General features: G+C 42.4%; 1 protein-coding gene across 13 annotated transcripts in view; it reads right to left on the reverse strand.

The window, feature by feature from the left end:
• The window catches only part of TENM4 (teneurin transmembrane protein 4), a 1,435,480-nt gene that overhangs the window by 9,498 nt on the left and 1,408,882 nt on the right, over positions 1–17,100 (reverse strand). For all 13 annotated transcript variants that reach the window (XR_004406800.2, XM_032990906.2, XM_032990916.2 and 10 more), the window contains 3 exons: positions 16,696–16,992; positions 13,865–15,479; positions 7,147–7,289 (listed from right to left, as the gene is read on the reverse strand). Coding sequence is in view for 12 of the 13 variants with exons in the window: in XM_032990906.2 (XP_032846797.1) it covers positions 7,147–7,289; positions 13,865–15,479; positions 16,696–16,992 (2,055 nt within the window). In the remaining variant the exon portion in view is untranslated. The remainder of the gene's footprint in view (positions 1–7,146; positions 7,290–13,864; positions 15,480–16,695; positions 16,993–17,100) is intronic.

The raw sequence follows: 17,100 nt of genomic DNA on the forward strand, positions 1-17,100 counted from the left end.
CCACTCCCTTGTCTTTTCTTACGATCCCAAATGAAAAATGGTTTTGCTACTAGCTCTGAAAACCTGATGATGATGCAAGTTAGACATTGTGATGTGACAGTCTATTGTGCCTTGGACAAGTGGGACATATGGTTCATATGTTCATACTGCTAAATATAAAACATTTTATAAATAATATAATTTAATAAAATTTTAAAATTAAATACTGCTAAAGAGAATGAGTTGTTGTATTGCACCTCTTATCATTCACACTGGATAATTTTTACTTTAACTCCTGGCTTGGTTTTGGACTCTTCCAACTTCTTTCTACAAGACATGTTTGCTAACTCTCTAGGCCACTGCTACCTAGTGTCAGGGCCAGGGATTCATCTTAGACTTCTTTTATTTAGTTGTAGAGACATACTGTAAAATAAGATTATGGAGTCTTGTGAAGGACAGCATTGGTACAACAAAGATTAAGACTGGATGGTGTCCTTGGGTTTTCCATTAATTCAGAGTGGATTGTAGCCTGATTGGCACATGCTGTGAAACGCCAGGTATCACAGCCAACAGATGTGCCATGATCCACATTCCTCAAGCTCCATAACCCAGTACCTGGCACCTTCTGGCCTGAGGTAATTTTCAGATCAGTAACTGCCCACTATAAAAGAAAAAACTGATAAAACACCGAAGTGGGTGTGGGTTTTTTGTTTGTTTTGTTTTGTTTTGTTTTGTTTTGTTTTGTTTTTTTTTTTAGTTAGGGTTTGGGTTCTTTTTTTTTTTTTTTTTTTTTTTTTTCAGTTTATGACCCAATAATAGAATACTGGACCTTTCCTAGATCTAGCTGCATACTGTCTTTGTGATATTCTATGACGTCATACAATTTCCACAGCTCCACTGTTCATCTAGATGCCATTCAGAAAGAAAATAAGCAGCACCCACCCTGCTACTGGCAGGACTTAAGGCAGGTTTAAGGGATTACATATGATCTAACAGCAATGGCACTGCCCTTTCCTGCCTAAGGACACCCACATAGGATGCCAGGCCAACAGTCTTGTGGTGTCCTCTTGCCCTTGATCCAGGACATCTCTATACTGGGAAAGCATTTCTCATGTTGCATATGCAACTGTAGGACTGTCACTGGGACTGTTCCTGGTGGCTAAATCAGAGATAAAATGGTAGACCAAAGCCACAGAATTAGGAATTTCTTGACCACCAGTTGTGTGCCTGCTTTGAGACACTGTAGGTGGGGGGGTTGTGAAGCTGGGGGCTTGAACCACCTTCACTGGCAAAGAAACTGAGCAGTTACCTGTCAATCTGTGGCTGTCCCAGCCTTCTAGGCGCCCATTTCTCATGTATGCTGTAGTCAGTGTTGACTGCAGGACTGCTTTAGCTGCCCACATACGGATGTCTAGTGTGATCTGAGATGCCCCAGAATGCCTTCAACATCTGCACAGGGCAGTGAGAAGCTGAAGAATCTCTGAGAGATATCTGCCCTTCTGGAGTAGCACCTGGAGGACACTTTGCTTACCTGGCCCCTGTATGGGCAACTGAATGAAATCCCTACTTTGCACAGTCAGTGCAGCCTACAGTGTGTTCAGCTTGTTCTAAAATTAATGACTAGCAGGTGGACAGCCTTTTAAGTGAGCTCCACTGCCTGTATGAACTAGATGTTGACAGACTACAGTGGGTGCACACATCTAGCACACATGGAGACACCTACATCTACATGTCTTACTCTTGAATTCAATCCTAGCTCCTAGCAGCTGATCATGTGAACTGTCCTTTGGGCTCCACTGACAAGTCACCCAAATGGGTGGTGTTAAACATCATTTTTGACACTATGGGGAGACCTGCTGGGCCACCTGTTGTTGGTCTTGTAGGGTGCAGGTAAACCCTGCTGTGGACATGAGGAAGTCCAGGAAACTCTAGGGTATCTCAAATGGCATCAGCAACTGAGTTCAGTGCAGATCTCTGCTGGCTATAATGGAAGCTTGGATACCAAGTTCACAGGCAGAGACCTAAATTTAGGTGTCTTAATTAAGAACAAAATCACATCCAAAGGGTTTTCCACTGGATACTGGCTACAGGTCTTCTGGGCTCTCCCTATTTTTTGTCACATAGGGAAGTAGGAGATCAGATACGTGCAAAGCTGTAATGCATCAGCATCACTTAACTATTACAATAAATAAACACATCTCTGTTATCTTGAAAATGAGCCCAGGATGATTTTGAAATGACTTTCCAAGTGAACTTCTCTGATAAAAGAGTATATTTAGGAATAGTACTTTTTTAAAGGAAAAGAAAACGCATCCAACACAAAAAAAAACCTCAACAAATTCAGGCAAACCAGAGTACAGATAGCTTGTATGCTCTGCTGTGAATATAAAGGGGGTGGAGGCAAACAGATTATATGTAGTTCAAAGAGGCAGTGTATCCTTGACTTTGAAATTACCATTCTGTTTCATCTTAGAATTCATTTTAATGAACTGGCAAGGAAGAGAAACAGAAATTTTCCATCCAAGGCTGCAGTGGCATGTGATTCTCTAAAAAATGCTGCTGCTTTTAGCAACTGTAAACCAAGGTATCTATAAAACCAGTTTTATGGAAGAAAGAAGGGAATTCATAGTTATTTTATTTCAATATTTGTTGCTAGATGTGAGTGACAAATATGCTGGGTTTGTTTTTGCTCACAGTCTTTTTAAATCAGATGTCCTTAGGTGACATTTCACTTTATCTGGTAACAACCCATTGGAGAGAAAAGAACGACCTTCATCATTTGTTCACTGCTGCACAGAGCTCAAGAGAACTGCATATTACAGAGATCTCTGAATAGCCTCTTACATTTTGCCAGCACCTCTTGAGGATTCGAAATACCATAGCCAGATACTATCATCTGTTGTTTTTAAATACCGCCTTCCTGTGTGAGACTGAAAGCTTTAATTTCCCATCAAGGATCCAAGATGTGAAATACGTGAACATGTTTCCAAGTTCCTCTATATCCTTGTGCCATTATACACAGATAGGTGTTTCTCTTACTACCATATGGCTTACAACGCAGAAAGCCACTTCTTCCAAAAGGCTTGGAAGTTAGGACTTCTCTGAAATATTCTCCATTATTAACTCCTTCTAATTTACCCTCTATCTCTCTGTTAACAAAACCATTCTTCAGAAATCAACCTCTTCCCTCTATTCCACTTGGCCATCACCCGAAGATGAGTCCCCATTTGAGTGTCCCACCTGCCATCCTCGAATGTACGTGGGACAAAGGAGGTGAGTGATTGGCCAGAAAGCCCAGTGCTGTAGATGGTGACTGGTTAGGAAAGGGCAAAATGCAAGTGCTAACTCTTGGGCATAGAGGACGGGTCTCTCCTCCACCCTGCCAGTGTACACAGATGAAGGGGGATAATGAAATTTTGCTCATCAAGCAGATTTCCATCTGTGGGGAAACAAGACAATTTGCCTCCTTCTCTTGCTCATCTATTTTCAAAAAGCTTCAAGAGATTATTGTTTTTGAAACTTCAACTCCTTCTCCTGCCTCAGATCCAATGAAAACTGGCCACTACTTTTGCAAAACATAACTAGGGGCTGATGGACAGACGTGCAGAGAGCACAATGGCCCAAGCCCAGGACAAAGCAGCCTCCATGCGAGGATGCCCTCCCTGAATGATGAACACTGGCAGAGCCAGTCCCTCAAACAGATTGTCCCTGGGAGAAGCTGTGCCAGAAAGCACAGCCCTACAGCTCACTCCCTGGCTGAGCATCCCAGAGCAGCCCTTGCCTCCAAAATGCTGCTTCATAAGGGATGCCAAAAGCTGCTCCTCCAGCACAGTCTGTAATGAGCACTGCAGAAAACAGGACCTTTCCTGGAGGCACAGTGCTCATGGGTTGGAGAGAAGGGTAGTTAGTAATATGATGTAGTTAGTGATATAAGTGCTGACTCCAAAACACCCCTCCATGCAAATAGAGTTGTTCTGGCTCCAGCAATTATCTGACAGTTCAACAAGACAAAAGAGGGAAAAAAAAAAAAAAAAGAGAAATTGGATTCAGGTGCAGCAGCTCCACAATATGCCAGAGGTCACCCAGAGTCCCCTGGTGGCCAATAACACTGAACTTGTTCAACAAACAATTTAGTGACAGCCTCACGGTCGCAGGGAGGAGGGGGGAAAAGTGCTGCACAACAGAGTATTGGATTTTAAATGTCACTCCAGAGCTGCAGGGGGTTAGTGCTAAGTTTATGACATGCTGGCTGTTTCTGAGCTGGTGGATGCTCAAAGTCAGAATTATCTCTCCCATCTTCCAGCCCTGCAAGGCAAGTACCAACAATGTTTTGGAAGGAGATGCTAGGGCTCTTTGGTTATGCACTCTGAAGAGAAACAAAGTAGGCATTTATGTGGAATTAGTTGCTTTGCTGTTGTGCTCCTGTTATTCATTCCTCTCTGATAAAAGAACTGACTCAATCTGCTTAGGCAACAGCTTTGATCATTGAAGCCAGTGGACTAACTCAAATTCACTTTGGTCTATCTTGAGGAAGTATGTGACCCAGAGAAAGTAGGGATCGGAAGATATAGAGATGAGAAAGCTGTGATACATCACTCAGTGACTGGATTGCAAGCAGGATGGGCATTGCCCAGAGCCTTGTCCAGGCTACTTTGAAATGACAAAAGATCTGGAGCTTTCTCCATTTGCTCTGGAAGACCATTTCACAGTTTGATCAGTCTTAATATCTGAAAATATTTCCTGTGCTTCCATTTAACTTTGTTTAATTCTGTCATCTGCTACGTGAAGTTTTCAAAAGTTTTTATTTTCTTCCACATGCTTCATCAATAAATACAGAAAGAACCAGTAGGAAGGAGGGCTGGGTTGTGTCTGGGAATGTGTATGTGTGGTTGGAAGGGTTGGGAGTGAACAGAACTACAAGTGAAACATCAGTGTTGGATGCATGGATAGGCTTAGGAGAAAACAGATCAGGTATCATATGTGAATGAATTTATTTTATGAAAATATATGCCTACAATATGCTGGGTGTGACAGAAAGGAAGGGAATTCCTCTCTATAGGATTTGAGAGCCACTCGTTATCACAGCATGATCCTGCAACTGCAGACTAAAATAAAAATGCTCATGTTTTGTTGCTGTCATAACATAGGGGAAGAATATGAAACAGCCTGCAATGGTTAAATTCCACTTTCAACACTTGAGTGTAAAGTGACTCATCTGGGAGCATGATGGATGCATAAAGCCCTCTTTTACCAAGCAGGTTCCTGCACAGTCCTCACTGCAGCTTCTTGCTTTCAAAACCTGAATGGGACATGGAGATCTTCATTTATTCTTATTGCTCATTCAGGCAGATTCACCTAAAATGGGTGGATGGAAGGGAGGGCTCCTTGGTTTTATTTCCAGCTCAGCTGGCTGTATAAGCAAGTGTCAGTCTTCATCTCAAGCTGTCACTCAAGTTACCTGCTTATTCAATATGCCTAATAATAATAATGAACTAATGATAAAATAACGATATAAAATAATAATAATAGTAATAATAACAACACCAGCACCAACAATGTACTTTCTATTGCAGTTCTGTGAGAGTCATTATCTACTGCATGTAACACTTCAGAGACAATCTTTTGTGCGGTCTCTGAATGCGCATTCCCTGTTTGCCTTCTCCTGTACAGGTTTGCCTGGGGAGACTATGTCACATCAGAGAGAAGGAAAAATCCTGGGGCTATTTCTCATTACAGAAATAATCTCTATTAGCATTTATTGTTTAATCCAAGGAAGTGAGAAACAAAAAAGGAGTCTCTGAGCTCCAAAATACAACCGAGTTACTGTGGTGTAATGGTTTTCAATCATCAACTCAGCCATGGTAGCAAAAGCATAGTTCCTTTTGTCCCCCTCTATTATAAAGAGATAAGTCTTAATATAAATCTCTCATTGAAGTTGAAGCTGGTACATTTTAGCTTGTCTTCACCATAGCTATGAAGCTGAGTACCAAGGATGGGCTGACACATGACTATTTTATTAATGCACAGTATCTTGTTCACACCTATGAGTGATACCTTTTGTGGTCTGGGAAATGTGACACCATATTTTACCTCCTGGGTTAATATGTGTACAGGATTTCAAGAATCTGCTGTGGGACAGTGAGATTTCAGTGAACTCATAGATAAAGAGGGTAGGAGGGCAGCTGGAATCAATTCCACTTCCTACTGTTATCATTTTATTAGTAGAAATGTTAAGAGCATATCCTAATCTCCCCAAGCACATTGGGGCCTCACTGCTCTTGCGATGTTTGACTACACAGCAATAGCAAGCAGGAATTCAGACTAAAGAGGATTCGGACTAAACAGATGAAAGCAACCCCAGAATAAAATCAGGCTAGGAGATGAAAGAGTATCCTGAGAGGTAAATTACTTTTTCAAGGTCATACAACCGATAAGCAGTAGGGCTGGGAGTAACCCAGGGCTCTTGGATCCTGACCCAGCTTGCTAACCTTTAACAGCGCTGCCTCCATCTTTCAGCTGAATAATTCCCAACAGGATGAGAGGGGGAAATGATTGGGCTGTAAAAGCTTTTTTCTTGCCAATTTAATCATTGAATTTTGTGCCAGCATCTACCAAGATGGTTTCTGGTGCAGGCCTGGTTTTAAAAGGACACAGTGACTTGGGATTAAACCCAGTCAGGTAAAACGAAAGTTAACTATCATCTAAAACTTTCTGGTGAAACTCACTGCAGTGCAGAAAAGTTTTGTAGGGAAGTACTGGGACTTGTTGCCTGAGACATTATAAACTAGACTGAATAAGTTTCTAGACAAAAATCTGTACAAACTGATTCTGTATCAAGATTTGTTTTTTTTTTCACTTCCAAGAATCCTTGGAGCAAAGACTTTTAACTTAGTCTGCAATAGATGATAACATGGCATTTTGTGGGAGAAAGAAACAGTAACACAGCATTTCATTGAGCAACCACCAGAAAATATCACAGGAAAAAGCACCATGGCACTAAGGGACTTAATATGTGATTATTCAGTCAGATTTAACTACTGTAATGGGGGCTGACTCGCTTTTACTCCCCCAGCATATCTGGGAGAACATGCTGAAAGAGGATTTTTTAATAAACTGGATAGTTTGCTCATATGGGTGTGAGATACAGTATGGAGTTTCATGGATCACCTTGCTGTTGTCCCATTCTTGGGTTTTCATCTGTGTGTGGATTAGTTCATAGGACGGCTCCATTGCATCCATGTCTGGCTTGGGGTAGCCAGGGATGACATTGTGTAGCTGGAACCCGAAGGTGAGCAGCCAACTGTTGACATCTGGAAGGGAAGAGAAGCATAAATCAGATTATCTGATCTCTCAAGCAGGATTTCCCAGGAGAAGGCACAGAGGAGGACCCTATGATGCCTGGCACTGTAACAGTCTGCCCAAAACGGTGTGTCTACTTTGTGTGAAGAGCACAAATCTTAACGGTCCTCGAAAGAACCATGTGACAAAGCTGGGCTTTCCACCTCCAACCACAGTCCAATTCTGCACTTTCCTAGCTCTGAAACAGAAGCATTGGCAGTGACCAAATGGCCCAAATCAAAGCCAACTCCACGTCTGCCCTTCATCAACAGGAACCAGGCACTGCTCTAAGTTATGCAGGAGAAGCACAAGAACAACAATACACTAATGGAGGCTGAGCTTCTCCAGCTGAATGGGAAGTGTTGTCCAGTTCTACAGTCAGCTCTGAACATCTCATCCACAATGCTTCTCTTCTTGAGGACTCTCAAAGGGCCTTCAGGCTGAAGACAAAATTTAGAGCTATGTGAGCCAGAATACCAGGACATCCAGGATGAACAGCACAGTCATTTAGCAAGTGCTCATGGAAGAGGCTGAGGACATATCCTCTGCTTTTTCCATGGCACTTCCACCTCAGTCCTGGGTTTCTTGGCTTTTTTTCATAGTAGTTCGAATATTAAACCAGTGTAAAGTCACGTCATCTTGTATAGTGACATTTAAAATCAGCCTCCACACTACCTGCAAGGTACGCTATAGTGAAAATAAGTGTACAGATACAAAACTACACTGCTTGGGTACTCTTCACAAACCCCTTAGAAGTCCATGAATGGTGAGAAAACTGCTGGTTACAAGCAATCAACTATTCTAAGCAAAAGGAGGACCACTGGCATAAAAGGGGACATGGTGGAAAATCCAGGCATTGGGACATCATAGAACCATCGAATGGTTTGGGTTGGAAGGGACCTTTGAAGGTCATCTAGTCCAAACATCACGCCTGCATTCACCTGACAGTACAGATTACAAAGTCTTCCTTGATTTTTGATTGCACAGCTATTAGTAATAGCAGCTGAATGTTAATCTGCTGGAGGAAATCATGATGAGACTGGCTAGCTCCTAGATCTGCTTGAGATCAGCATTGCTTCCCCCCTTAACTTCAGAGCATTTGAAGATCTCACCTTGTTTGCGTTTACTGAACTCTAGAGAAGGACGCACCTGCTACAGTCCCCAAGCAATATGGTGTGCATTAGGCACACAAATAGCAATTGTGAGAAGAAGAAAGGTATGAAGGTAAAGTTTAACTAATATCAGCTCCCAGGGGTCTTAAGTGTTTTGGATGTAACTGGGAATGTGTTGGTGATTGCTCTGCTTCAAGCTGGATGTGCAAGGGGCTTGATTTTCATTTTGCTAAACTCAATAAACGTTGTTGAAACAATCTGAAAGAGGGATCAATTTAAATAATCAAATATGCATCTTTGAATATTTTTTCTCTATCCCCCATGAGCCTAAATGAGTGTTTTGAAGAGCTGGTCGGAAAAGAAATTATGGATGCAAGCAGCAAATAAGGCACTTCCAGATGACTGGAGAACCAGGAGCCAAACAAACACACTATCTGTTGCTTGTTTTCTTACAGGCCAAAATGCTGAGATTGGGCAGATGTCCAAAAAGCCCTTGCGACAATCCATGTGGAAGGGGGAGGATTTCTGTAATAAAAACACTTCTGTTCACTCAATGTACAGATTGTTTTTGGAGTGTCTTTGAAACAGAGAGATTGGAGGGAGGGAAAGAAATTAAAAGGCTCATTTGATTATTTTTTTGCTTAGTACTAAGCCAGCCTGCTTCCAAATCCTTCTCATGTGAAATGAAGACCTTTGATGTACATATTGTGGACCAGGTGGTCAGGAGAACAAAGTAAAACAGTGAAGGTCGGCATTGGTGCAGGAACCATTTTCCAGCACTTCACAAATGTTAAAAAGGATACAGAGTGGGGATGCTGAACAGCAGAAAAATATGTAACATGTCTGGAAAGATTCAAGACAGGCTTTTTTTGCTACTTCTCAGAAACTGACTTTCAAAACATTTGCAAACAGGAGTTTGTTCTTTTTGGGAAGAGGTGTTGGAATACCCAGAACAAAAAACAAAAACAAAAACAAAAAAATAAAACACCCCAAAAACATGGGAGGAAGGTGTGGAGCTGAGAAAACAGAGGGGAAAATATTAATTTGCCAAGAGGCAGTGACAACTTTTTTGACAGAAAAGTACATTTCACATCACAGAGTTTTTTTCAGCTACAGTAACCCTGCCAACACATTTCACAGTAAATTCATTTGAGGGCAAAGAAAAAGTGTGCTTAATGCAGACACATGTAATGGAAATGTCAGTTCAATCCATCAGGATTGCTGAAGCTGGCAGCAAAGCACTGCGCCATGAAGTGTACAATCACTAAAATATTCATGTTTAACAATGGGCCTCTCAAAACGTAAATACCTGCTTCTCCTACTCTCCCCTCCACATGCCTCCAGTTTGTACCCGTGAGCTCAGAAACCTCATCCTTGGAGACCAAAGCATATTTTGTTTGCCCATGTCCTGGGCACTGAGCTCCCCTAAGGGCAGAGGGTCCTCAAGTGGGGATGGAGGGACAGAAAGTGTTTTTTTGCGCCCAAATCTGGGCAGATTTGGTTGTGAAGACAAGGACATGCTCATCATGGGTCCTGTCCATGACATGTCTCAAAGTTTCAACAGAAAGAAATGCCAGAGCAGCAGCCTTGCATCATGGCACTCATCCTATTACATGACTTGTTTCTTCCATGCACTGGGAAGGGAAAAACTTAAAAAATGTATTTGGGCTCTGTATTTTTCAAAGACTAAAAATAGAACTTTTAAGACAGTGGAAAAAGTTATTTGGTGCATATAAAACATTAAAGTATCAGATTTGGACATCTTGATGTTATCATCAGAGCTGGGTGGGAAATTGTTTGCCTTTTCCAAGACAGGACTGGAAATTTTGTCCTGTCTTAACTTGAGCAGGAAATTAAAAATCTGTTAATATGTCACAAAGCAACTGTTCAAAAACTACATCAGTTCAAGACAACAATTTCAAATTAAGATCTTCCATTTGATTTTGACTTCGTTTCTTTTCCAGTTTTCAATCATTAGTTTACACTTAACTTTAAAAGTTTGAAAACCAAAAAGGAATTTTTCTTTTAGGCTACTTTGGAATTTGTCATTTAGACAATTTTGAGAGTTGTTTACAACGTTTCTGCCGAGAAATCTCTCATGCTCTACCCTTCCCCATAAACAAATTCAGTTTTGACAAATGAGCGTTTTCTGATAGGAAAAGTTATCTCAAAGTATTCCCTGCCAGCCTTAATTATCAGAGTGAGGCTAACACACAGGATCTTAGTCTGCATCTTTTGGCATACTTTACTTCCCTCATGGCATCATCTTCTCAGCTCTGGAGGAAACAGCTTTTCATTAAAAAAAATACAATTTAATCCTTACGATTATTGCAGAAGAACCTGAAAGCATGAATCCTAATGGCTAGAAAAACAAGTGGAATAGAACAACCCAGGATTTTTATTTTGTAACATTTTTTTGCTATTAAGCCAATCTCATCACTTGGGGGAATGCAAATATTGTTGCATATGGGAAAGTTGTGATAGACGCAGCAGGAACATTTAAAAATTAATTATATCTCCTTAAGAGGTATGTACATTTGATTTCTGATTTTTTCACCTGGTTTTCCAATGGGAATTATATAGAAAAGAGTCCTACCAAAACAGTCCTCTAAAACATTACTACCAATGTTGCACAGAGTATGAATATAGGAAGGACATTTAACCTACAGTATGATTTTTCCGTATAAAAAACATACATAGAGCTCATGTTACTGCCATTTTACAAAGTCCCAGGGGAAGCAGTTCAGAGGTTATGTCAAGCTGTGGGGTAGATATGCCATTAAATCTGGCCTTTAAATCTAATGCACTTGCTTTTATTGACTCTTAGTAGAAACTGTTAATTCCGTGGGGCAGATTAACTTTGAACTATATGGTGAGTGTAGAATCAGAGAACGGTTTAGGTTGGAAAAGACATTTAAGATCATTAAGCCCAACTGTAAAACTAACACTGCCAAGTCCATCACTAAGCCATGTCCCTAAGCACGACATCTACATGTCTTTTAAGTACCTCCAGGGATGGTGACTCAACCACTGCCCTGGGCAGCCTGTTCCAGTGCTTGACAACCCTTTTGGGGAAGAAATTTTTCCTAATATCCAATCTAAACCTCTCATGGTGCAACTTGAGGCCATTTCCTCTTGTCTTATCTCTTGTTACTTGGGAGAAGACACTGACACCCATCTCACTGCAACCTCCTTTCAAGTAGTTGTAGAAAGTGATAAGGTCTCCCCTCATCCTCCTTTTCTCCAGGATAAACACCCCCGTTCCCTCAGCTGCTCCTCATAGGACTTGTACTCCAGACTCTTCACCAGCTTCACTGACCTTCTTTAGGCACGCTCCAGCACCTGAATGTCTTTTTGTAGTGATGGGCCCAAAACTGAACGTGGTATTTGAAGTGCAGCCTCACCAGGGCTGAGTACAGAGGATCAATCACTTCCCTAGTCCTGTTGGCCACACTGTTTCTGATACAAGGTACTGTAAAAGTCTACAGTACAGTTTGTCTCATCCTAAATCAGAATATTGTGGCTGCTCCCTCCCTGGAAGGGTTCAAGGCCAGGTTGGACAGGGCTTTGAGCAACCTGATCCAGTGGAAGATGTCCCGGCCCATGGCACGGGGGTTGGATCTAGATGATCTTTAAGGTCCCTTCCACCCCAAACCATTCTATGATCTTAATGAAGTCAGGCTGGATGTGCATCTAATTGTGCCTATTCTCTCTTTTTGACACAAGCCCGGATGCCATTGGCCTTCTTGGCCACCTGGGCACACTGCTGGCTCACATTCAGGCAGCTGCCGACCAACACCCCAAGGTCCTTTTCCACTGGGCAGTTTTCCAGACACTTTTCCCCAAGCCTGTAGCATTGTGTGGGGTTGTTGTGACCCAAGTGCAGGACCTGACAGTGAGATTTGTTGAACCTCATACAATTGGCCTCAGCCCATTGATCCAGCCTGTCCAGATCCCTCTGTAGAGCCTTTCTACCCTCCAGCAGATCAACACTCCCGCCCAACTTGGTGTAATCTGCAAATTTACTGAGGGTGCACTTGATCCCCTTGTCCAGATCATTGATGAAGATATTAAACAGAACTGGCCCTAGTTCTGAGCCCTGGGGAACACCACTTGTGACCGGCCACCAACTGGACTTAACTCCAGTCACCACAACTCTCTGAGCCTGGCCACCCAGACAGTGATTTTACCCAAAAAAGAGTACACCCATCCAAGCCATGAGCAGCCAGTTTCTCCAGGAGAACCCTGTGGGAAACGGTGTCAAAGGCTTTCCTAAAGTTCAGATAAACAACATCCACAGCCTTTCCCTCAACCATTAAGCAGGTCACCTTGTCATAGAAGGAGAGATCAGGTTAGCCAAGCAGGACCTGCCTTTCATAAACCCACGCTGACTGGGCCTGATCACCTGGTTGCTCGGTACATGCTGCATGATGGCACTCAGGAGGATCAGCTCCATAACCTTCCCTGGCACCGAAGTCAGAATGACAGGCCTGTAGTTCCCCAGATCCTTCTTCCAGTCCTTCTTGTAAATGGGTGTCACATTTGCTAACCTCCAGTCAACTGATACCTCCCTGGTTGGCCAAGACTGCTGATAAATGATTGAGTGGCTTGGTGAGCACTTCTGCCAGCTCCCTCAGTACCCTTGGGTGGATCCCATCTGGCCGCATAGACTTGTGTGTGTGTCTAAGTGATGTAACAGCTTGCTAACCATTTCTCCTTGGATTATGGGGGCTTAATACTGCTCCTTGTCACTGTCATATAGCTCAGGGGGCTGGGTACCTAGAGAACAACTGGTCTTACTATTAAAGATTGAGGCAAAGAAAGCATAAAGTACCTCAGTCTTTTCCTCATCCTTTGTCACTATGTTTCCCCCTGAATCCAGTAAAGGGTGGAGATTCTCCTTAGCCCTCCTTTTGTTGCTAATGTACTTTTATAAACATTTTTTACTGTTTTTTACAGCAGTAGCCAGATTAAGTTCTAGTTGGGCTTTGGCCAGTGCTCTGAAATGGCTGACTGTAATAAAAGGTTTAAGTTGCTGTTGCCATTCTCCTAAAACAAATCTGCATGCCATTTGTTTAGTTGCAAATAAATCTCTAGGCAAAACTGTATAAACAGCTGCCCCTCTTTGAAGAGAAAGGTTATCAGGACATTAATTGGCAGCTAAATTTGGGATAACTGAGGGAATGAAAAACTGGAAGAAAAATAAAGAGAACAAACACCAAGGAAGAGAAAAGGAAACAGGTTTGGGAATTGTAATCTCCATCTATGCTAATGAATTAAACATGCCCTGAATACAGGGGTCGACTAGCAGTGAAAAGCTTGTGGCCATTATATTAAACACTGGAAAACCTCATGGTGACCAGGATACTGAGAGAGAAGAAACCTATTCACTGATGGCAAGCTTTTGAATATGTTAATTAATTTAAATGTCTTACCTGTCATGTAACATTTGATATCCTGAGAGTTGCTAATGGGATTGTTGTTTTTGAACATATACAGGTTGAAAGGCATTATGTTATTGCTACTCAGATGCTTCCACATATCATGGTCTGGACTTGTCCACCGACCCGCTAGCACATCATAGTCTCTCCGTCCCATGTGGATAAGCTTTGTGAGGGGGTCATACAGTCCTCCATGGTAGCCAATGATGATCTGGAAGTTGGGATTGGTGTCCATATATATCTCCCCATATGCTGTGTACAGTATTTGCTTAATCATTAAGCCAGTCCCACTGAAGACAGCCAAAGGAGTGCCAATGTTATCGCAGGCTATGTAGAATTCATCACCGCTGCTGAGCTCCATTGCAAAGAGGTGGCCTTGGAGGTCATAGTAGAGAGAGGTGATCTCAGAGCTTGAGTGGTTGTATAAATGAGTGACCTTGGTTGGGTTGGTCAGGTCTGCGTAGAAGAACTGCAAGTGGTGGCCATGGCTGGTTTTGCTAGAAACTCTCCTTCCTAGGCCATCATAGCGGTATTTCACGCTCCACCCACTAGCTTTATTGTAAGCTTTGATGAGCAGGCCAGCTGAATTGTACTCAAAAATATCATTGCCCCTCTGCTTCAGGAAGCCATCTTCATCCATTTTGTACTGCACATCCCCCAGTCTAGTAATCCTATCCCTGAGGTCGTACCTGAGCGGTGTAAGGCGGGCACTATTCCCCGGACTCAACAAATGGAGGTTTCCGTTTAGGTCATAGCTGTAACGCCAGAGTGGTTTGTCATTGATAGACACTGTCTGCAACTGGCCATCAGCATCATATTCATATGAGTACCTAGTTGTGTTTGCATAAGGGCCAACCTTCAGCTCTTTCTTAACCACTCTCCCCATGTTGTCATACTGCACAGTCATCCAGTACATGAGAGACCGGAATATCTCATACTGGACCTCCTTCATCCTGCCATAGGCATCAAAATGTTTAGTGTGAGTCATGACAGCAGTGGTGATAATCTGGTTGATATCGTAGTAAATGACTCCGAATTTACCAAATTGCTCAGTTTTGCCTGACACATCATCATACCTGTAGAGATCAATGGGTAAAGGTGTCTCGTTGATGACTGCTTGCATGCTGGTCACCCGAAAGCTGTTGTCATAATTATAGTCAAAGCGTGCATTCACCATGCCTTCCTCAGTGAAGCGGAAAATCTGTCGATCAATGAGGGGTCCTATCTGTCTGTATCTGATTGTACATGTGAACCCTTCATTCTGCAAATTTATGGTCTTCAGCATGCCAGCGGTTTCATCATAAGTGAAACTGATCTTTGTGGTGTCGTAGAGCATCTCGGCTAACTTGGACAACTTTCCATACTTGTAGATGACACGTCTCCCTGTGCCCAAGTACAAAGTGTTGAGGAGCTGCTCATCCTCTGTGAAATCCTGAATTACTGAGGCGTTGCCTTCTGGAGGTCGGTAGATGTTCCTGTAGTAACCAATGGAACGAATGGTTTCTAAAGTCTGACGGGCAACATTGGGCATCGTCACCGATGACAACCGGTCGTTCTTATCAAACTCAAAGATGTACTGTCTCTGGCTGTGAAGGAGCAGCACCATGGACTGGATGGGAAGGAGAAAAGTATAGATTATGTTCCTGGTTTTCAGGCAAAATTATACTCAGCTCTCACAAAACCTGCAAGATTCTCCAATCCCAAGAGCAGGGCAAGTGAGATAAATCTCTTCACTTATAGGATTAAATGGTAAGAGGTATGCAGCTGCATGGCACATCGAGTATCCCCAAGTAGGAGTGGGTCAGAGGAAGAAGCAGTTAATGCAGTGAAGAAGGTCTAAGTTCAGAATGCTCAGTTGTTTGAATCAATATCATGTAGCTAGCTCTCTCTACCCAAACTCCCCATGCCAATAGCTTTTACAGACTAAATAAATAAAATTGGTAGAGCTACTTAAACCATGCTTGAAAAAGTATTCCCTGTTGCCATCCAATGACCAATTAATTCATTGTGTCTCCGTATCTTCTATTACTCTCTTACTGGAAACTTCTGCCTGTATGCTTACTTGTTCTGGGATTTCTTTTTTGCATATAACAAACAATACACACAGATCATATAATACAAGGAGCAAGTCAATACTTTTTGCTTTTTAAAAGCTACGTTACCGTTGTTTCCTTAAACTGTTGTAGGGATAGGCTCTATACAAAACTCAGGAATAAAAAATTCCAGCCTCAGGTATGCAGCATATGGATCTATAGGACACTGGGCAGTGTAATGATGAATGGTAATATCCAGAAGAATTTAAGTTCCATGCCAATCTATGGAATGCAGACTACAGAAAACACTGCAAAGTGTACTACAACAGTCTGGCTGGATTCATGCCTCACGCCTTTTAATTCATATTTTCTATGAAGCAGGAATGGGCCACTCGAAGAAGGCAGGATGTCAGACTATATCGGTTGTTTTCACATGGAAAATCCTACAGGAAATTCTTACTGTTCACTCCTCTGACTTTACCTGAAGATATTTTATATTGCAGCTAGCTCAACAAAGGAATGTTGTGCTTAAAAAAATCAAATGCCAAAGCTTCATAGCATTAGACATGCTCTCAGTGTGACTGGGAAGAAATTTCTTAGGCTATTTTCAACTGCTCTTTGGCAGTCTGGCATCAAAATTACTATGTGCACCTTAGGGTAGGCAGAAGAGGATTATTGGACTATAAGGACCATAAATCAGCTGATGTGAAGGAGTACAGCTGTACTGAAGTGAAAGGAGTAAAGCCCATTTGCACCAAATGCACCATCTCTGAGTGATAAGAGGATTCTTACTTTCTCCAAGTAAGTGTAGCTCCATGATTTGCCATCAGCAAAGATTCTGGATGTAATTCTGCCAGACTGATCATACTCCATCCTTTCTGACATCGTGCCCCTCTGAATCCCTGCAATGTGTCCTCCTGGGGAATAGGTGACATTGACCCCGTTCAGTCTGCTGCTGGGTGACCAGAGACTGGGCCTCCCTGCCTGGTCGTAGAGGATGCGGAGTGTGAACTTGCGGTGGTCATCATAGATTTTCTCTGTCCTTGTCACACGATCAAAGTCGAGGGACAGGAGGTTTCTGTTGTGAACCTACAGGAAAGAGATGGAGAATTAGGAAGCTGGAAACAGTTTAAATTACAAAGACTAGCCTTGTTTCACCAAACACCTCCTTAGACCACACTGGAGAGTATCCAGCTG

This window comes from Tyto alba, unplaced genomic scaffold (assembly GCF_018691265.1).
Source record: "Tyto alba isolate M040663 unplaced genomic scaffold, T.alba_DEE_v4.0 Super-Scaffold_2, whole genome shotgun sequence".
Lineage (NCBI taxonomy): Eukaryota > Metazoa > Chordata > Aves > Strigiformes > Tytonidae > Tyto > Tyto alba.